This window comes from Ochlerotatus camptorhynchus, unplaced genomic scaffold (genome assembly GCF_037179485.1).
Source record: "Ochlerotatus camptorhynchus isolate MF236.1 unplaced genomic scaffold, CSIRO-AGI_Acam_v1.1 ptg000046l, whole genome shotgun sequence".
NCBI lineage: Eukaryota > Metazoa > Arthropoda > Insecta > Diptera > Culicidae > Ochlerotatus > Ochlerotatus camptorhynchus.
The window spans coordinates 369,987-392,256 of record NW_027040537.1 but is presented as its reverse complement, the minus strand read 5'-3'; the positions used below and the strand labels follow the sequence as shown (position 1 = coordinate 392,256).

At 37.8% G+C, this 22,270-nt stretch overlaps 3 protein-coding genes across 3 annotated transcripts in view; 1 reads left to right on the top strand and 2 right to left on the bottom strand.

Moving 5' to 3' along the window:
• Positions 1-18,526, bottom strand: part of Pcf11 (Pcf11 cleavage and polyadenylation factor subunit) — a 34,635-nt gene extending 16,109 nt beyond the window's left edge. The window contains exons 1-6 of the mRNA XM_065238981.1: positions 18,384-18,526; positions 17,429-17,870; positions 6,896-7,021; positions 6,629-6,817; positions 6,395-6,562; positions 5,462-6,323 (exon numbers count right to left, since the gene is read on the bottom strand). Coding sequence (XP_065095053.1) covers positions 5,462-6,323; positions 6,395-6,562; positions 6,629-6,817; positions 6,896-7,021; positions 17,429-17,617 — 1,534 coding nt within the window. The 5' untranslated portion in view covers positions 17,618-17,870; positions 18,384-18,526. The remainder of the gene's footprint in view (positions 1-5,461; positions 6,324-6,394; positions 6,563-6,628; positions 6,818-6,895; positions 7,022-17,428; positions 17,871-18,383) is intronic.
• A 2,265-nt stretch (positions 18,527-20,791) lies between these two features.
• On the top strand, positions 20,792-21,708 carry LOC135717047 (serine/Arginine-related protein 53). Its single transcript, XM_065239054.1, has 2 exons — positions 20,792-21,539; positions 21,604-21,708. Exons 1-2 carry the CDS (start codon positions 20,817-20,819, stop codon positions 21,673-21,675), a joined length of 795 nt encoding a protein of 264 aa, XP_065095126.1. The 5' UTR covers positions 20,792-20,816; the 3' UTR covers positions 21,676-21,708.
• Positions 21,673-22,270, bottom strand: mRpL41 (mitochondrial ribosomal protein L41). Its single transcript, XM_065239061.1, has one exon. The coding sequence runs from the start codon at positions 22,202-22,204 to the stop codon at positions 21,728-21,730; it is 477 nt and encodes a 158-aa protein (XP_065095133.1). The 5' UTR covers positions 22,205-22,270; the 3' UTR covers positions 21,673-21,727.

Genomic DNA, 22,270 nt, shown 5'->3' with positions numbered 1-22,270 from the left:
GAGTAAGAGCTAATCAGGCTGTTAGGAACACAATAAGGACCAGGAACTACAACTACTACTATTCAGAAAAAAAATCATCCTCTTCTCTTATCGTTATCGCTATCGCTCCAATGCGCCCAAAGGATCTAAGTCAGACGCAATAAGATGTAACATCTACTAAGAGACCAAGACATACCAATTTGAAGGTTAAATTTTGCAACAACTAACAATGTCTAGTGTCTACGGAAATTGATTTTTATCAACCCTCAGGATCTCAGTTCAACTCAGGAACGTGTCAACACCCAGCTGAATTTATATTAGGCACAAAATCATCAAAATACCCTTTTATTTGAGTAATTCCTGCTCAACTTTCAAAAATACAACATCAAGCATTGAACAACCACAAATTCGCAACTCTATTTAAAATTTAAAATGAACAACCATCTTCAAACTACACCGAGTAATCAAGTTGTTTGAAACTAGCAAAGTGTGGCATACTTCTGTAATTAAGAAGTATTTCCCTGAATTTGAATGAAATTCCCTGAGATTCCCTGATTTTCCAGGTCCAAAAATGAATTCCCTGATATTCCCTGATTTTCCAGGGTTTTCCAGATAGTCGACACCCTGCTTATGATCAATGAGCTGAAACGTTCCCCAAAGAACTACAAATATGTTCAATTTTACGATTACAAAATATTAAATTTTTGGAAGCACCTGCCGGAAAGTTAGACAACAGGTAAAATGGGGACACCCCTCACCATCCCTCTCCAAAGGGGGAGTTTTGGTAAAGAGAGATGATAAAACCGATTTGTACCTTCCTAAAGTTGTCCTAGCGCGCTTTCTACTCTGTATATGCAATTTTCACACTGCCGTACTCTAAACGGAACTATCAGTTGGGTTGTTTAGGGGTATTGAGGTAAATACATATTCGTTATCTGCATTAAAAATGGAACCGAAATCCAAAATTTCATCAATGTTGGTACACTGGAACTATTTTAAATAAGTACGATTACATTAGCAAACATCACCATCTTAGCGCCCCTTGGTAGGACTTTGTATAGGAGCGAGCTGTCAACGAATAGATTTAGTGTCAACGATCAAAAATTTAAATATTGATTTAAAAATCGAGATGAATGTGTACAGGATCGTTAAACATATCGCTGTGCTCAGAAAACAAAGCTCTATCAGATGATGTATGAAAATTAATATATATTTTTCGAAGTTAAACAACCCAATTCTATACTTTCATCTCCTCATCTAGCGTATAAAAATTACCACTTTAGTCTGTTATTTGAAATTAGCATCTTCAACTATGTAAATCGTTGACTTCACGCAGAAGTAATACTAAACATATAGTCAAAGTAAAATTGAAGGATAATTTAATTTTTTTTTTAGTTCATTATTAAGGAGATTTTTAGCGATAATTTAAAAGAAAAATGCAAGCAAAATCATTCCGAAGGATTTCTGAGCAGAGTTTTGAGTTCCAAGCAAATTTTGAGAAGAATTTCAAATTGGGTTGTTTAACTTCTAAAAATATATTGATTTTTATACATCATTTGATAGAGCTTCGTTTTCTGAGCACAATCCCGTAGATCCAGATTTACATGTTTGATTGTTGACACTAAAGCTATTCCTTGACATACAAAGTCCCACCAAGGGATGATAAGATGGTGATGTTGCTAATGTAATCATACTTATTTAAAATAGTTCCAGTGTACCAAAATTGATGAAATTTTGGATTTCGGTTCCATTTTAAATGCAGATAACGAATATGTATTTACCTCAATACCCCTAAACAACTCAATTGGGTTCTTCAAGGGTATTGAGGTAAATGCATATTCGTAATCTGCATTAAAAATGGAACCCAAACCCAACATTTCATCAATTTGGGTACACTGGAACTATTTTAAATAAGTACGATTACATTTGCAAAAATCACCTTATTAGCGCCCCTCGGTGTCACTTTGTAAGGGAGCGAGCTGTCAGTTTGTCAGTTTAGTGTCAAACAGTGAAGTTATTATTTTGCTTTAAAACTTGATTTAAAAATCAAGATGAAAGTGTGTGGGTTCAAAGAAAATATCACTGTGATCAGAAAACGAAGCTCTTTCAGATGATATATAAAAACCGATATATTTTTCAAAATTAAAGAACCCAATTGACAAAAGACTCTAATTTTCATAAAAGTCACATAGTTATTTTATGAAAAAATTCCAAGGAAGTGCTTAGGAGAGTTTCAGGGAAATTCCAAAGAGAATTTAATGATAATTAGGAGGATATTTCTCAGGGATTTTTGATTGGTAAATTAAAGTAGTAAGTGTGTGCAAGTATTTTTTTTATAAATGGCATGAACAACTGTCTACGGGTTGACATCGAGAGGGTTTCCATCCTTCAACATCTTTCTTCTCTATTTGTCGTGTTGCAAATGTAGAGGAATTCTAGAAAAAAATAAATGCGATGGTAACGCAACGTGTTCCTGATATTATTAATTTTAATTATAATTTAAAAAACGCAAACTGCCGTTCAGGTACATCATAAAAATTTCTTAACTGCGCAGAATATGGTACCTTAACGCATCGGCGACAAACATACATTTTGAAAGTATGATTGTACGTCATTTCCCGGAAATCCGTTTTTTGACAACCATTTCACGGAATACTTTGCTTTGGTATTTATTTTGTTTATTTGGTTCTACATCAACAGACTGGGTTTAGTCCTAATGATGGATTAAGCAATACTAGGAAATGTGATTGTGACTATCCATTTCCCTGACCACCACTGAAAATCATTCCCCAGAATCCATTGACCATTTCGAAAAGTTGTTGATTTTCCTAATTATATAATATATATTTAGGCCACCCTTAGCTCAGTTGGGAAATGCGCAGCTACAAAGCAAGACCATGCTGGAGGTGGCTGAGTTCGATTCCCGATCCGGTCTAGGAATTTTTCGGGTTGGAAAATTTCTCGACTTCCCTGGAGTGATTGTACTTGCCACACAATTACTAATGCAAAAATGGTACAGGCATCGAAAGCTCTCAATTAATAACTGTAGCAGTGCACCTAGAACACTAAGTTGAGAGAACGCAATAAGCTTGGCATGCGAAGAAGAAGAAGAAGAAAGATATTTCCTTCTTTATTAATATTCGAAGAAGGGATTATTTAAACATTCCCATCTATAAATATATAATGAAGAATATTATATTAGGGGAATTTACGTATTCTCGGCAATCTAAGCAGCTTACGGACTTCTGTTAGCATTTCCTCAGTGTCACGCACACATATGACGTGTTTGTTTGTTTACATTTATCTGCTGCTAGATACTCTATCCATTTCAATCGACAGAACTGTCCAAAACGGTTTGAAAACGTTTTTAAGGCGCTCCAAACTTCTCAGGTGAGTGTGACTATTGTTGGCAGCCTCTTTTACTTCGGCAACCTTTCCGTTTAAACTGTGTGTTAACCAGTTGTTCGATTATGGGCAACTCGAAATCAGCCGCATTTTCATGTGCTTATGTTTCATTTGAAGAAACACCTGACTTAACAGGTTTTATCAGTCGTGAAAATGTATTAGGATTGAACCTGAAAGACTAAGGAATCGTTTAAATACATTCAGCGAAGTGTTTTAGTGAGAAAATACAGCGAAATTAACGTTTAAATTGTGGTTGCCGAAAACAGTCGATGGCTGCCGAAGCCATCATTTACCCTATGTATTTAAAGAAGGGAATATTTCCTACTTTATTATATATTAATAGAAGGGAACATTCCCTTATTTTTTGAATATTCAAATGATGGACTATTTTCTTCTTTATTATATATTTAAAGGATATGATATTCTTTCTTCATTAATTATTCTTAAGGAATATTTCCATCATTATTAAATATTTGAAGAAGGGAATAACCCCTTATTTATTACATTTTTTGGAGTAGAGAAAATAAAATCACGAAATGGTACAGACCACATGGTAAGCCCCTTGGTTTTCATATTTTTTTTATATAAACGAAACGAAACGAAAATTCCCACCTTTAGATCACGTGCTTTTTTCCGCATGCCTATATTAATTTTAGGGTAATGTCATAGCATCATTTTAATTTGAACTACATTACCCATAATGTTAAAAGAACGAATCAAAAGAAGGCAGAATCTCATTCGGAGCGTTCCGGGAAGTGACATTCGGGAAACTGTAGCACAACTCATTATTGTAGCCATAAATTGTCAATTCAATCAATAATCAAATTATGATGTCTCATTCTTTTTTATAATATGTTAAAAACGACAATGAATCACTAAAGGTATGAACATGTACAACAACATGTTTACACTACTCTGAAGTTACGTTTTATTATGTGATTTAAAATTTGAAGAAAAAAAAATAGAATATTTACTTTCCGGGAAACAGTACGTTCCAGTAAATGACGTACAATCAATCCAATATCCCTATCGGTACACTTTAGACAACACTGTCGGAGAAACAAGTGATTTTGTTAGTTCAAATTATGACACACTTACCTGCAAATAGGAATCTAAACCAAATTCAACCCGGTTTTGATGCAGTTGCGGAATGAGTACGATTCAATTACACTCTTTTATCCGGGGCTGAACGAGGTTCGACTCAATTTAAATATTTTTTTTTTTTTCAAAACATCAACGATAACCAAAATTTACTTTGCAATGTTCATATTTTCCACTCTTAATACATTTAATTGAATTGAAACCTTAACTACAATAAATAATTTTCGTGTAGGAAATTGAAAAACTACTCAAGGCGACTGGCCTTTCTGCGTTTGCATCCAATCCATTACCCGTACAATGCCAAAGACTTGCGTTGAAGCTATTTCTTTTGATTGAGTGATAATTTAAAGGTAGATTATTTATGTTACTTCAACGATGCATCTTTACACGTACTAGCATTGAACGTCAACGGGGAGGGGTATCTTACGGCGCAAAGTGTCTCGACAAGCATCAGCCACACAAACACGCACACACACACGCACCGAAATTGAAGAGCTTTTCTGCAGCAAACCGAGTCAGAACGAGTGCCAAAGGCAAACCCCGAGAGAGAAAAAAAGTGGAAAGAAAAACTACAATTTGATCCAAATGCCCTCTTGATTTCGGTTTCGCTTATCAAAAACTGCATTTATTTGGCAACAGATTAAATAGTTTAACGCTCTAGTCTTATGCTGCTGTATAGTGCCTAAGGTGGTCATAGATCTGTTATTATATAAACAATGGCGACCGTTTATACAATAATGACCCCTTGGCTTGAGTTTTTCGGACAACAAGTACAACTGCCACGGATCGCGCTTCCATGGAGTGACCGTCGGTAGCAGTAATAGTGGGAGGAAAACGCTATCGCTGAAAGCGACAATCAGGCGGATCATACTGCAGATCCGGAATCTGATCAGCGATAGCATTGCAACAATGCACTGTTTCTGTACGCTAGAACTTAGAGTAGATAGTGGAGGTAGTAAATTGAGTTCACTCTTACTTTGATCAGGTAGTGGTTTGCTAACTAATTTTGCCTGTTGTTGTTGGGGCGGCTGCTGCTGATCCAGTTTCAGCTTCTTCTCCGGGATCAACAGTCGCAGGTCCACATCCTTGGACTCGTTGGCAACCGGCATCAGATTTTCGCTGCTTGACGATGGCGAAACTGAGGAATCATCGGAACTCTTGGAGGTATCTCCAGGTCGACGGGCAGCGGATTTGCTACCTTTACTGATTTTACCTTCACGTAGCTTAGGAGAAGTCTTCTCACTTCGGGAAGGTGACTTTTCCGAAAGGGAAGAAGACTTCTTCTTGAGAGGGGAGCTACTTTTCGGCGAAGACATTTCAGTCAATGATTTCTTTTTGTCCGAATTGGACGACTTTGAGGACGGGCTTCTGCCCGATTTAGATGTTGTTTCATCCTTCTTCTCACGTTTCTTCGTAGGATCGTATTCGCTACGTGACCGATGTGATGGGGATAAAGAATTGCTAGCAGTACTAGTCGTTGTCGCATTGGTTGCTTTTTTACGATCTGCATCTGTGCCTTGAGCTGCCTTCATCCGCGGATCTGTACGCTTGGGTATCCTTCCCAAACGCTCTCTAATGCTCAGCGGTTTACCGGAAGACGGATCAAGAGCAATCGGATGATGTGGAGGAACCTGAACACCTCCGACCATTGTAGGTGTCGAATTGGTGCTGGCCGCTGTCATCTGTGCTACAAGTTGTGCCTGTTGACGCGCTAACCGTGGGTCACGAGATTTGACTAGGTTTATCATTGCTGCATTTGGTGGAACGATACGACCGCGTGGAGGAGGAACGACCGTCGATCCAACTGCGGAAGCTGGACGTTTCATGTCCGTTACGGGCTGTGAGGAAAAATAGTATGTCAATAATCACCAAATCTACATTATGCTATCAGTAAAAACGTCGCACATACCTCTTTTGATACGCTGGCCGTTTGGAGAACCAATTGCTTTTCTTGCTCTTCAATGCGTTTTTTCGTAGCCATGAGCTCAAGTTCGAGCTTTTTATTCTGGAGTTCCAGCAGTTCACGTTGTTTGTCGCGAAGCTGCTGTTGCATATCCTGAGTTGGATCAGGAATTTGCTGCACAAAACATATATTATTATTACCAACGGAAGGTGCATGATTTAAATAATCTAGACAGCTTACCTGATTTTTAAGGAAAATGGGATTAACGTGTATGGCGGGTGATTTCGACGGTTTCAGCTGCGCTGTGATGGGCCATCCAGGATCGATCGAATTAATCTTGATGTCCAGAGCGTACAGCTTGGACTGTGGAAAAACTTCATTCCACGTCTGGCGCAGATTGAACATCTTTTCACGAACTCGTTCGTTCACCTGTGGGTGGCAAGTAAATCGAAAAACAATTCATACGAACCAGGAGGCACCTATGGCATAATCACTGACAGAACTTACCGTTTCAAACACTCCACAGAACATGCTGACAATAACCTGGCTGAACAGCAGCTGGTACTGCTTGCCAACGTTCTTCACGATGGAATCAACGAGATACAGGATGGGTAACTTCACATCCGGTTGAACCTATATTCCGGGAAGCGAGAAGGTATATAAATAAAGCAATTGTTGCACTTTACCGGGTGGCGATTTTTGTAGAGAGTGAGGGGCATCTTCACTCCTTTTCAAGGCTATGTATAGGTATACGGTCTTAATCAAAAATCATATAGAATCTAATGAAGCGATGTGCACGATAAAAAATCAGAGAAATTAATCTCCCAGTTTGTTAGAGTTACCCCGAATAGAGTTAACATTTTTTAAATGTTCGTAGTCTCCGGGATGTATTTTTTCATCAGACATGTGATTATTATGTGATTAGATTTTCCCATTACGGGACCTTCAACATGTTCGGTATATTTATTTTATGGGGCCTCAGATAGCGTAGTCAGTTAAGTTAAGACACGGTATTACCAACCGGAGCTGGTAGATTCGATTCCCGGTCCGGTTTTGAAAATATTTCTAGACCGGATCTAGATCATTCTGCTTACCACGCAATATACAAATTCATGCATATAAAGTTCTCAATTAATAAATGTAGAAATGCTTCAAAGTTCAAATGCTACTAAGTTGAGAGCAGGTGAAAGCTCGTGAGGGAGCGCCAGGAAGAAGAAGAATAAGACATTTATTTTAAGTCACGGAACTTGTCTTATGCAGTTAAACTGCCCATAAAAGCATAACAGTCCCATATGGATTTTTAACAGAAATTAGTTATCTATTAGAATCGATTGTAAACTACCATTTACATTTTTTTTTTTTCAGAAAATATCGTGAAAAATACCAAAACTAGGTTGTTTTATCTATAACTGCATGTGATCAGAGATGTGCAAAATATATCAAAACGGCCAGGCCTACTGTGTAGCTATTTGAGAGGGAAGATGATTCAGAATCATCGGGCCTGCGACACACATACAATCTGTCAATTTCGCATTTAGAGAGCCATAATCAGCTAATTTATATGATCGGTGAATATTCACTCCTCAGGAACAGTTAATATTCATATTGATCATAAAATTATGACTCTCTGAAAGCGAACTTAACGAAACTTGCATGCAAAATATCATCGTACCATCTAATGATTTGATAATTTTCTCATCCTCCACACAGAACACTCCTAGCCCTCGCTCTGACATTCTCTTCACATTCCTTATAATTTCCACAGTATTAGCTAGAAAATCCCCAATGAATTGTGCTGCCAATTCTCGTAGGGTAGGGATCGAGAACACAAGGTTTGGAGAGAAATGTGCTGTTGATCTCGAACTAAGCGACAAATAGTCGAAATCTCGGCTAGCCAAGACATTTCTAATGGTATCGCGGGTTGTTTTCCTCGAGCCCTGAGGGATGTGGATAACTCAGATCTGACAACACGGTGTAGGATACAGGACCAAACAACATGCTCGATATCATGATAACCACTGGCATACGTACATAAATTGCTGCCTGAGAGCCCAATTCGTTAGAAGTGCGAGTCTAACGAACAGTAATTGGACATAAGCCTTGACATAACGCGTATAACGTCACGGTCCATGTCCAACCCTTTGAACCATGGTTTGTTCGGCACCTGTGGGAGAATAGAACGTAACCATCTTCCCAAATCACCATCTTTCCATTTTTGTTGCCTACTGATGGGGACTTGCTGACGAGCAATGGAGAAAAATTAGTTGAAGGCAATTTGTCGCTCAAAAATATCGCCTTCCATAGCGCCCACCTTAGCCAACGAGTCCGCTTTCTCATAACCCGGACCGATGGTGATCTGGTATTCCATGGATTTCTTGCATCATGGTCAGATCAAAATTTACAGAGGAACTATAAAAGGCTTAAAAGCAATCACGATTGGAGATTAATGAAGAAGGACCAACCTCCAGCGTCGTGTACTCATAGTACAAACTCATGAATCTTGTTTGAGGATTTCGGTCGAGCAGCTTCTCAAAGTGTTCTATTACCAAAGGATTCATTACTTCACAACGGATGAGAAACCGGAAAGACAGCTCAACGAAACAACCGCGAGTACTTCGAGGCTCATCGTATGAGTCGAGTCCTCACAATTGATCGTAACTATCCTTAGCATACCATACGTATTACCCTAAAATTCACATGTAATTATGCTTCGAATTCCTTTTCTATGGTCTCAGAAATTTCTTGAAATTTCCTCCTTGGAATCATCCTAAGAATTCTCATGGAAATTTTACACAGAATATCCTATGAATTTTCATTAAAACTTCCTTTGAATTATATTAAAGATTTTCTTTGAATTCTATTTGAAATTACCTTGGAAACTTCAAACAATTGGAATAAAATTACCAGCAACTAGGAGTTCATCATAACTACCTTGAGAGCAATGTATAGATTTGATTAGAACATTTTGCAAGATCATTGTTTGACGTACTTCAATAGGGTGAACGCTCCTATGCTCGCGGTACGGCGTTAGGTTCCTATAGTTTACTTATGGAGATTCCATAAGCAACTATAGGAACGATTCTCGCTAAACATATTTAAAGAATCCACGAGTTACAGGGCTGTTACAAGATTTTCTAAATTTGATACACGAAATCCGTGATTTCTCAAAAGAAATCCGCAACAAATAAAAAATTGTTTTCATTGCTTAAAAATATCATTTGCGTTGTTACTACTACATGACATTTCAAGCTTATTGGTTAAACATTGTTTGTATAGGCCTTGTCACCGGCCTGAGAACATCAGTTGATTTGTTCTACTAGATCGACCGAGACTGCAATAATGTCTATTGTATCGAAATATATCCAATCAGATTCAAATTGAATGTGGATCATGCATCCTATAACCATATATACCAGATGTTCTACGTTCTCCAAATCACCCTGAAGATCAGTTGATTCGTTCTACAAGATCAAACAAGACTGGGACAATATTTTTAGTATCGAAATACATCCTAACAAATTCATAGTGACTATATGGATCATACTCGGCCTATTTCTGAGTATTCCAGATGTTCTAGGTTCTTCAAATCGTCCTGGAGTTCAGATAATTTGATCTACTAGATCAACCGAGACTGAGACAATGCCTGCCTCAAAGTATATCAAAACAAATTCACAGTGTCTATGTGGATAATGCACGAACTATTATCATGTATACCAGAAGCTCTAGCTTTGCCGGCGCCGGTGGTGTGCTGGGATTTTTCTGAAGCATAAAAATCTCTGGTCACGTCTTCCTTCGGAAGGGAAGTAAAGCCTTTGGTCCAGGCCCATGTGTGTTTGAATGGGTGCGACATCCTACGCAGGTGTGTGGAGCTGCCTTCCTGCACATTCGATTGCCGTCAATGGATGGCAATCGATGTCCGTCGGTGGATGGCACTAGATTGCGGAACAGAGACCGACGTTGAATAAAGGAATAATAAATATGCTCTGGGTTCTCCAAATAAACCTCGCGTTCAGATGATTTATTCTACTGGGTCCAACCATCACTAGGGTAATGTCTGTAGTATCGAAATATGTCCAAACATATTAATAGTGTCAATGTGGATAATGTACGATTTATTTCCATGTATACCAGATTTTCTAGGTTCTCCAAATCATTCTGTAGTTCAGATGATAGTATCGAAATATCGATTTGGAAATCCTAGGCATAGGTACATGGAAATAGTTGGGCATGATCCACATAGACACTGCAAATCTTTTTGGACATATTTCGATACTACAGATATTGAATTAGTCTTGGGTGATCTAGTAGAACCAATCATCTGATCTCCAGAATCTATAACATCTTGTATACATAGCAATAGGTCGAGCATGATCCACATAGATACTTTGAATCTGTTTGGACATATTTCGATACTACTGACATTATTCCAGTCTTGAACTGAACTCCAGAACGATTTGGAGAGCCTTGAATATCCGATTTACATGGCAATTAATCGCATATATACGATTCGTTTATGATTTGACAACGAAAAATGCTATGTTCATATTGGAAATACAAACAAATCATGAAAATGTCTCACATTGGACTGATCCCAAGGAATTTCCGTGTAAAACCGGAACCGTTAATCCGACGTGACCAACAAGTGTGACTTATGAAATTCTGATATGTCGATATCGATTATTTGCAGGGTGTTTGGTTTGGATCGGTAAAAATTGAGAAAACTTAAGACAAATGAACAACAAAATTGATGACAACAAAATAATCCGGTACGCAAAAGTTAAAATGGTCTCCGCGATTTGAGCAACTGAAAGTTCAAATCCGCAAAAATCTGCGAAAATAAGGTAGTAGACACCCTGTCAGAAATTCATAGATGATTTCCAAGGGATTTCTGCACGACCGATGAGTCTAACTCAAAGGAGACAGAGAGTCACTTTTACTCAATTCAAGCTGTTGGAGGCGAACCAGCCCAAGGCTGAAAGCCTCCTTAATAAAGCTAAATAATAATAATCAATTCAAGCTGAACATTGCATTAGGTCCTAAGTAAAATTGATCGATTCTCTTCGTCGACTTTCTCTTTCGTTAATAACTTGATCACAGAACCGTTTCTTGATGTGTTTGTCGTATTAGATGCTAGATAAAATCTACTTTTATCGATCTGTGTACTGTAAATACCTGGGAATGTCTTTACATGGCCGTGGAGATGCAGAGAAAGTCGACGAAGAGAATCTGTCAATGTTACTTAGGACCTAATGCAATGTTTAGCTTGTATTGTATGATATATTTCTAAAAACGCAGTTCTCAGTGCTGAGTAGAATGCGTTTTAATAATTTTCTCATACAACTGAGTAAACATTAACCTCTCTGACTTATGCCGTGGATACAGTTGTATGACAAAATATGAGCATGAGTCTGATTTGTATAATAAAACTCATGCTCATCCATGGTTCCACTTGTATAGTTTTTGTATATTGCTCGTCATTATTACAAAAATAATACTCATGCTCATAGCTCGTCATACAAGTGTATCCTTTGCATTAGTCTCATCGGCCGTTCTGATTCTAGTAGTTGAATCTGAGAAGAATTGTATGATAATCATAAAGATAGTAACAGATCGATTTTAAGAATAATTCCGAGATAATATAAAGATAATTATAAACAGAATTTAAATGGTGATCTGAGGATAACTTCATAGGAATACTGAGGAAGATTCAGAAGGGGAAAACATAGCAAAAAAATCATATGCTGGGTACAATCGAAGACTTCAAATCAAGAAGACTGGCAACTTTTCCAGAATCCAAGCGAGATACAGTAGCACTGCGCTCGAGTGAAGGTGGAAGTACTGCATAGAAAAATGAACAAATACACAAACCTTTCTTCTGAGGTTGTAATCTTTGCTATACCATTGTTCGAAGCATTTACCTTTAAGCGGCAGATGACGCGATTGTGTCGGTCTCATAGCGGTCGTATGAGAAAACGGAAGAGTTGCCAGTCTTCTTGATATGTTGTCTTCGGTACAATTCAATAGAACAATATAAACGAAATTCTTGGGAAAGTTTCATGAAAATTCAGAAGAAAATTCCAGGGGATTTCAGAGAAGATTTTAGAGTTCAAAGAAAATTTTCAGAAAATCTTCAAGGTCATTTAATTTTAAGAAGGCATTCAAGGGAATTCTTAGGAAAGTTCCAAGAAAATGTTCTGGTTTAAGTTTAAGGAGAGGATATTTCCATGACCATTCTGAATAAGTTATGTTAACTTTTTTTTGTTTGACATAAAAAGTAAGGTATAAAATACCGCAAAACAAACCTCACCATTTTGTAAATTTTCATAAGAATCACAGAAAAAACTTGGAACTTTCTTGGAATTCTGATGTTCCAATGTTTTTAGAAAAATCAAAACGTGCCAACATTCTATTTTTATTGATTCTATGACACTACCCCGAACGCCATAACCCCGAACGCCGTTACCCCGAACGCCGTTACCCCGAATAGTACTCTACCCCGAATGACCATTACCCCGAATTCATTTCCAAAAGCTGTTTATTTTACTAATTGTCTTTTGTTGGTTAAACACTGGTACTATATTGGAAATAGAACAAAAAGTTAAACCTATGTATTAATTAACAACAGGGTGATTCCCGTCAAAAAGTCCAAGTGTTAGACGTTGTTTTTTTTTTGAACGTCAAACTGGTTTGATGTTGATATCGGAGTTAGTCAATACGATACTAAGAAAACATTTTACAGAAGATCATCCAATCAGGGCCGGTTTAACAATTAATGGGGGAACGCCTTTGGCATAAATCCACTTGGCTTAACATAACGTAGCATAATGGTCTTTTGACATAATGGTCATTTGGATTCTAAAACCAGAAAACCATTCCCCCGAAAATCATTCCCTAGAATTCCATTTCCCAGAATGCACCATTCCCCAGAAAAGTATGCCATGTATTGACTAAGGGAATATTCCCTGCTTTATCATACATCCAAAGAATTACTTATTTTCTCTTTTATATATTCAAAGAAAGATATATTCACTTCTTTATCGTTTATCCATAGAATTACTGATGTTCTCTTTTTATATTCAATATTCCCTTCTTTATCGTATATTCAAAGAATTAATTGTTTTCTTTTGTTATATTTTCAAAGAAAGGAATATTCCCTTCTTTATTATATATTTATCGAATTAATGATGTTCTCTTTTATATATGATCAAAGAAGCGAACATTCCCTTGTTTATCGTATTTCCAAAAAAAAAAAAAAAATTATTTCCTTTTCTTATATTTTTAAAGAAGGGAGAACCCCTTGATTCATTAAGGTCTCCTCAAACCCCTGACCCATTAAGAAGTTTTTCTCTTCTTTTTATATACGCGAAAGGAGATTCTTGGAGTGACTATAATAAACTAAAATCGTCAATAATACATGGCATACTTTTCTGGAGAATGGTACATTCAGGGGAATGCTTTTCTGGGGAATGTTATAAAATTTTCATTTGGTATAAAATACATTTGGTTATACTAAATCTCTTCCAGATTCAAAAATTACATAAATAATACTACACACATTCACTACAACATTTGATAAATAGCTAAACTGACGCTCAAGCCTTACTGACATTCCTGCCCAACTGGCATACTTTCAATAGAGATTTAACCTAGGAAAAAGCTCGCGAATCATAGTGAACTTTTGCATCACTGATTTGCATGAATCAATTTTAAATTGTTATTTTTATCATTTGTATTTAGTTTAAACTACAAAAGAAAATTTACTTCTAAAAAATTTACCCATCTTTTGATCACATGCTGTTCTTCCATTTGTCTTAATTTCGGGGTAATGGCCATTCGGGGTAGTGGCATTCGGGGTAACGGCGTTCGGGGTTACGGCGTTCGGGGTAGTGTCACAGAATTATTTTTATTTCCTTAGCGGTAAGCTTCGCTTTGTAAGAGTGGAACTATTAAAAGAGGTGTATATCGAGCGTATCAAATCTATAATGCTGATGAATCAGAGCTACTTCCCAGGTTCCCAGCGGCGCTGAGTGCTGCTTCTAGAAAAAGGTTTCTAAAGAACAATAAGGGAGCATCCATTAAGTACGTCACGCTATAAAGGGGGGAGGGAGAGGAGGGTTTACAAATGTGTGACAATCAATGCATTAGGTATAGGAAAATCGTGACGAAAGAGGGAGAAGGAATTGATTTTACCTCAAGGTCGCGTAACATAGTTTACTTAATGCGTGCTCCCTAAGGTTCTTTCCTTGCTCGAATCGAACGTATTGGGAACCTGCAAACTTTCCACCATGCTTACGCTTGGATTGTCAAACAATCCAAAATGTGGCAAACTCTTTCTAGATTAATCTTATACCCCGTAGAGACTATGACTTATAATATAATATATATATATATATATATATATACCGTGAAGGTACCATATTGTGCGCAGTTAAGATGTTTTTGAGATTTAAACATTACATTAGACATTTTAAAATGACATTTAAATTAATTATTTAGTAGAATGTATTGATAATACCTATAACAATCGAAACAATATATTAATATTATAGGTAAACCGATCATTGTGTCAAAAGCGATCATTTTATACAGCGATGTTGGGTGCCTAATTATGCGCACTTTATTGCCCATGTTCCTAATTGTGCGCACATTTGTTCCTAATTGTGCGCAGCTAAAAAATAGCAATAAATTGTTGGAATATAATGGTTATTGCATCTAAAAGGAAAACAAAATGTAATTACACTTTATATTGAAGAATTTTACAGATTCTTTTGTGGGCACAAGTCGAATTGACGTTTCATCCATATTGAAAATTCGGGTCGGATGCTTCATGGCATCTTTCAAGCTAGCTTGTTCAATATGCCGGTCGACTTCTTCAAACCAGCTCCTAATTTTACCTTCAGTGACATACGTCCGCTGTTTCGAAAGAGCACCTGGGATTCTTCAGGAAATGTTGGGATGCCGTTTCAAAAATAGTGTTAACCATTTTCGACCAGGAGCATGCGTTTTATGGAAACTTGAATTTCCTGTGGATTTAAAGTAATATGCGACCGACGTTTTCAGGCTATGGGAGTCCACCGGGAAGCCAGCCCAAGCCATCTCGATTATCCACTGGATGATGCGGTCCTCCTCTTGCTTATTTAAAACGGTTGGTCTTCCTGGACGCATTACTTCCGAAGTACCAAGGGCAATTTTTTTTACGAAGAGTGCTCTCAGGGATTCCATGGACTTTTGCGGCTCGACGAACCGAAAATCCTCTTCTGACCATATCCATGGCCAGAACCATGTGATTTTGGTTGTACTGCACATTCTTCCGGCCACGATTCATCTTGGAGGACTCTGCGCATGATTAGGAACATAAATAAAAACAATGGTGCCTAATTCTGCGCAATAGTAAATCGTAATTTTGCACAAAAATTATATATGTAACCGCTAGTTTTTGAGTAGGATACGATTAATGCAAATATATCTTACCAACTACGGTAAATATTCCAATTCTTTTACTGGGTTTCACTTCGAAATTTAAAACAACACTTCGAACGCGGTGCAAACGTTCAAGCTAACGAAGCTGATTTTTTAACGTTTTCAGCGTTGTAGATTGTGTTTTTTTTTTTTAATTTTGTTCACTTAATTTCTGTAAAATGCAAATATTATTGTGAATTCAGATATGTTATTCAACAGTGCTTCAATGAAAAATAATATTGTGGGGATAACAATGAGTAATGTTCGTAAAATGTAGAAGGAATGCTTGAAATGCGCACAATTAGGAACTGCGCACAATAAGGGGCGGTCACGGTATATAATATAATATAATATATATATATAATATAATATATCATGTAATATAGGCTGTCTTGCAATGAGCACTCATACACACTTAAAAATTTCCGCCGAGATTCCAACAGCCGAATAATTCTGCAATTTATTTTGCTGAGATTCTGTTCAACAATTGCCGAGACTCAGCTAACAAATAACATTTTGCTGAGATATCAGCTAACAAACAGATATTTTGCAGAGATATCAGCAGAAGTAAATGCCGAGGTTGTCAGCTGTTGGAGATTTTACCGAGCTAGATTAAGTGTATCTAGCTTGAGTGCTCATTGCAAGACAGCCTATATTACATGATAAGCCATTCTGCACAGGGTATTAGCGAAGACAACAAATCATGATGTCTTCGACATATAGCTAATTTAAGTTGTGTGTATCTTGAAGGTGTCCCAAAAGCCCACGAAGAGCTGCTTAAAGAATACAATGACAGACATTGTTAGTTTTAGAGTTGTTTGCCAGCGATTTGGAGCACTCAGATGGTGGAAACAAAATCTGACAAATACCATTAATTGGACAGAAGAAAACAAAAACAAAGAGTTAAGTGATATTTCACACCTAAGTAAAGCATTGCGTTAGAGAAACTTTCAATCTAATTATCAATTATTGAAGCGCACACAAACAAAAATATTCAATTGAAAAAAAGAATCGTCCGATTTTGTTACGGGTCTCTTCTTTTTGGCAACACCATATTTTCAATCTTGTTGCCAAAATTGGAGTTGTAATTTTAATAATTATAAAATTTAATGGCGAATTTTTAAGTAAACTTTAGATGAATATTTCTAGATCAAAAAACGACAGCATTCAAATATAATCAAGTTTCCCCAGTATTACCAGCGCTCTATCTTTAAAGTTTCCTTTTCATATTATCGCTGTAATTTGTGCAAAGTGAAAGCGCAATGGTACAATTAGAGTTGCGGTTTAATTTCTCTTTGACTGAGTATTCTCCAGTTGACAACTAATGAGGTATTCGTTCCGTGAAATCACCCAGTTGGACTCGCTCGGAATACAAACGATCACAATTACATAAGCAGTACAACCTGTTCACAACACACCAACATTCGCCTTGTTCGCGACTTTTACGCAGTAGTGTGCAACACTATCTAATCAAACAATCAAATTACTTGTTTCCCGTTGACTACAAGTGGCTATTGACAAGTATGAATTGTAACGGAAATATTTGAAACATAATTTAATCTAGTCTTATAATATATAAACCTTGGCGAGATGCTTCTCGACGGCATTCACGATTATGGGAGCGTAATCCAGGTTCTCCTCGGCCAAGATCGTCAACATGTTGATCAGCGGCTTACTGTTGACATTCAAATCGGCAAGAGAGGACATATATTCTGTTTCGATCTCCCTTGCCCGTCTATCCACGACTGCCTGGTCGAGCGTGGCCGCCATGGTTGCACTTCCGTCGCTTAAGACGTTCTTCTCCTGATACTTTTCACAACACCAACTACACTAGGGGAATGCCACTATTTCAAATCCAACTTGGGAATAACACACTTTAGTGCCGCACCTAGTGGGAATTACCCCGCGGGCGGTCACACCTAACACTCTTCTTCTCACTACTTTTGATTGTGTTTTCTGCTTCCAAGAACTTATTTATACAAATCAATCAACACTGATTCGATGAATTGCTTTCACAACGAAGCTGAAACGAGAAATAAAATACAATCATTAGAAAAACTAAGCCACGAAATCTACGCATAGACAAACTGTCTAGATAACAATTTGACCTTGAACTCCGCTATTTCGTATGTAAGTACCTACTATTTATTAACGCGAGAAAAAATAACATGTCGAAAGAAACTGCCACATAAGCAACTTTTTTGTAAATATTTCAGCATCAGCAGTATTGTTTCAGTAACCCAAACGTACAACATGGAAACAGCTGCTCACAACAATAAAAAAATAGCTTACGAGGCAAACGAACGCAAACACACAACACCTTGAAAACACTCAACAGCAACAAAGCGAGCAAAAAAAAAAAAGGTTCATGGCAGCGCCATCAGCTCATCACAGAAGCCGATCTAGCGCTCCGCCATCTTTTGCTGTCCGACATAATGGAAAAATGAGTCACGGTCGGATTGGAGCAAAATATTTTTGCATTTTATTGCTAGGATAACACTTGAAACCGGGAAAATTTATCCCAAAATTATCTTACCTACTCTGAGTGACGTTTTGCACTAGTTTTTAATCAGTTTATGCACATTTTCACTTCGATTTTCTGCAATTTTCACCACAACGAATTATCGCGTGTCCGACGTTGTTCACTGTTGAAAATTTTCTTACGTACTCGTCGCATCGATCTTTCGCTCTCGAGTATTATGTCGACTAGTCCGCGGCAGTGGTGTTTTGCGTCACACCGCTGTCAACTGTCGGTATAATAACGGAAACCCTGCTACAATCTTCCTTCACTCTATTTTAATACTACCCAAATTTGGGTAGATTGCAGATCGGTCAAAACTAAACCAAAAATTGGTAAACTGTGTTGGGAATGACAAGTTAACAAATGAACAACATCGGAATGAATCCGATCAACGTTGTAAACATGTAACCATGTAAACAATGGCGCCAGAATTGATTAAAAAATTTGCTTTAGCCTAGTATACAGATCGAAGCAAAACGATGAAGCACGCGAAAAATCATAAAATTTTGCTAGCGAAAAAGGTTGTGAAAAAATGTTTCTGGAACATTTTCCAGTTTCTTTTTTCGCAGTTTACAGTTCATGTGAAACGACATGGATCAGTTTACACCTCCGGTGAAGTGAAAATCTAACAGATTCGCTCTTTCACGAAACGTTAACTTTTCGTTTAGCTGCTGCTTTTTTCGCGAGAACTGCATGCATGTGTGAAAAAAGTAAACGTAAGCGAAAAATGTGCGATCCACAAAATTTGATTTCGCTGGATCGTATCTGTTTACAGTTCAAAGCGAAGTGATTGCCAATACCGTTTTTCACAAATAATACAAGCCTTTATGCGGTGGAAGGGTGTATTTTGGTGTTTGTTTCTGTGGGTGTGTTAGCACAATGTGGCAAATTGACTTACCCCCAGATAAAAACCAATATTTTGACGTATAGATGTAAGAAGGGAATAGTGAACAGGTGGGGCATAGTGAGCATCCCATGCACCAGCTTGGATTTCCGGCCGTTTGGAACAAATTGGTTGGCTGTAGGATCAATATCATAATGATATTGAACCTATTACCAGTTGATTTGTTTCATGCAGCTGGAAATCCAGAGCCAAAGTGCGGGATGCTCACTATGCCCCTCCTTCCCCTACGTCTTTCAACAACATTTTAGGGATGCAATTTCAAAAAAACCAACATCGACCACGGTACGAAAAGTGGTCAGGTTTTGACCACTGATAACTCTGCCAATAGCGAATGGATTTTAATTCTATACAAGCCAATTGATTGGAATTTTTTCTACAAATCTGCTAAAATTAACACCATTTAAATTTCCAATAGGTTACTATTGAAAATTATACAAATGTCCTACTGTTGCAATGGTGATACAAATTGTCACCGATTACCGGATGGAAAAAAGTGGTTTCCCTAACACAGAGCCGAATATTGATACCGAGCACGTAACCCTAATAAAAAATAACCATAAACGAACGATTACCCAAATCATTGAACTATTCCACAAATGGTTTGGATGATACCCAGAACACGTCGTTGAGCAAATTAACCATACAATTTTTATTATGGAAGCCTACGTCAAATCTACGGTCGTGTCTTTGATAAAACCTCTTACTTTTTTTTGCAAAATTAAAGAACCAAAATAAAAACATTCACCCAAATATGAATTTAATTCACCAAAAATCAATAACCCATAAATAGGTAAACATTTACTCACATTATTCGTAGATTGCATGTACACAAATACGAATAAATTGAATTTACCCATAAAATGGGTACGTGCACTTTTCTCGATTATGGGTATTCTTCACCCATATTTGGGTTAACTGAGATTAGCGGAAAGTTAAATTAATCATGTTTTGTTGTTTTTCACATCATCCACATCCAGAGGGCCAGTCACTTTCGAATGTATGGGAATGGTAGGAAACCATTTGGAAATGCATGGAAATTTTCAGTTTTTATTCATTATCGTCTTTATGGGCAGTTTTAGATGCACAAAAATTGCACGAGTACATTACTATGGTGAAAAGGTAAACACTCGTTTATTTGTTTCCTTCTGTGAAAGCATGTTTAGTCACAAATCGTGGATTTTCTGATATTCTCCATACTGCAAAAATGATTTTCCTACCACTGAAGGGGCGACATCTCTCGGATCTTCAGTATAGCTACGTAAAATCATATAATTAATTACATTTTGAGGAGCTTCAATCGACCGTGAAAAGAAGTATTATTCCTACCTTTTGAAAAAAAATCTTCAAATTTGTTCGACTTCTGTCAGGTAAGTCGGTATAAATTCATAACCGTATAAAGAAACACACCCTTTTGTAAAAATAGCATCATAAACAAAATCTGTGAGTGCATCAGGTCTATAAAAGTTGGTATTCCACTATCTAGGTATTTTGTTAAAAATTTATAACATCCAACACGAAATCTTTTCAACTTTTGCTATTTAGAAATGCCTCGTTCTTACTCTCGTTCCCCGTCACGGTCGAGAAAACATCCGCGTCGACGTTCGCGGTCGAAATCACGCGAAAGGGATAAAAAATATTCCTCCAGCCGCAGTGACTACGACCGGTATCGCCGTACGGATGATCGTTCCTCAAAATCTCGTTCGACAACGACCGTGACATCGTCATCCAGAAGCGGAAGTCACCACTCTCACCGACATGGTCACCGTGATCAACATCACAAGAAGTCCTCCAGCGGTGGCGGTGGCAGTGACTATCGAAGGAGAAGTCGCTCCAAGGATCTTGACCGAAAGAGACGAGATCATCAACGGAAGCGCTCTAGTTCGAGGGAAAAGTATTCGAAAAAGAGAGATGCCTCCAGCAATTCGTCTAGTAGTAGCACCAGCAGCAGCGGTGATAACAGCTCCGGAAGTTCAAGTTCGTCCAACAGTTCCAATTCTTCAAAGTCGAAGAAATCTGCCGAACAGAGCAAGCAACAAGAATTCGTATTCAAATCGATGGAGGAGAATCTCGATCCTCAACCGGATAGCAAAGCGGACTTACTGGCGAAATTGAACGCGGACGAGTTTGTTCCACAGAGCTTTGTGTCGACGAAGAAACCTGCCACGAATCTAGCTGGTGGTAACATCGTTATAGACCTGGCTGCTCAAACCATCAAGGTTCCCAAGGCAGAAGAGGAACACACGGAAGATCCCCTGTTTCATCCAAACGTGAGTATAAGTTTTAGTTTTAAGCTTATTTTTCTATAATCAAGTTATCATTTTCTTTCTCTAGTTTTTCGGAAACGATGACGAACGGATGTCCCGATGGATTCGCAAGCTACTATTTATGAGACAAAATGCATAAGATCTATAATATAAATTTATTAAACATACTAAATAGTTGTTACACCCTTTTGTTAAAACATGTCCGATCCCGTTTTTCTAGCCTTTATCCAAGCTTCATCCGGATTAAGCTTTTCTTCCTCCGAGCACTCCTTCGGCGATCCATCCTCATTCAGATTGCCACTTTTGAAATCATCAATCACCTTCTGGGCGTAAACAGCATTGAACAGATCCTGGCTCGTGAATTCCGATTGAATTACGTCCGGTGCTCGGTAGGAGACGTAGGGCAGCAACTTGCATCCCTCCAGACTGGGCACTATCAGCTCGGGGATCTTCTCGGCAATTTCGTAGTACTTTCCGTTGCGGGTCACTCCCGTATCCCGCACGCCTCGCTTATCGATTGGCATATCCGGATACAGTTCCGGGTTGCCGGCCCGGAGTTTTTTGAAAATACGCGTTCCCCGTTTGTTGTAGAGCAGGAACTTGCGGAAGTTGTGTTTCCCGGCAACAGTGGCCGACGTGCAGATGCCTCGCGTGATTATGTTTAGCATGTTGAAAAGGATGGCTTAGCTGTTTTTAACTTTATTTTTTAAATTTTTATGAAAAAGCAAAATATT

Excerpts from the sequence above, each read along its gene's own strand:
- LOC135717047 (XM_065239054.1), top strand. The coding sequence starts at position 20,817 with ATGCCTCGTTCTTACTCTCGTTCCCCGTCACGGTCGAGAAAACATCCG. Across the intron at positions 21,540-21,603 it reads ATCCCCTGTTTCATCCAAAC|TTTTTCGGAAACGATGACGA; the intron begins GTGAGTATAAGT and ends TTCTTTCTCTAG.
- mRpL41 (XM_065239061.1), bottom strand. The coding sequence starts at position 22,204 with ATGCTAAACATAATCACGCGAGGCATCTGCACGTCGGCCACTGTTGCC.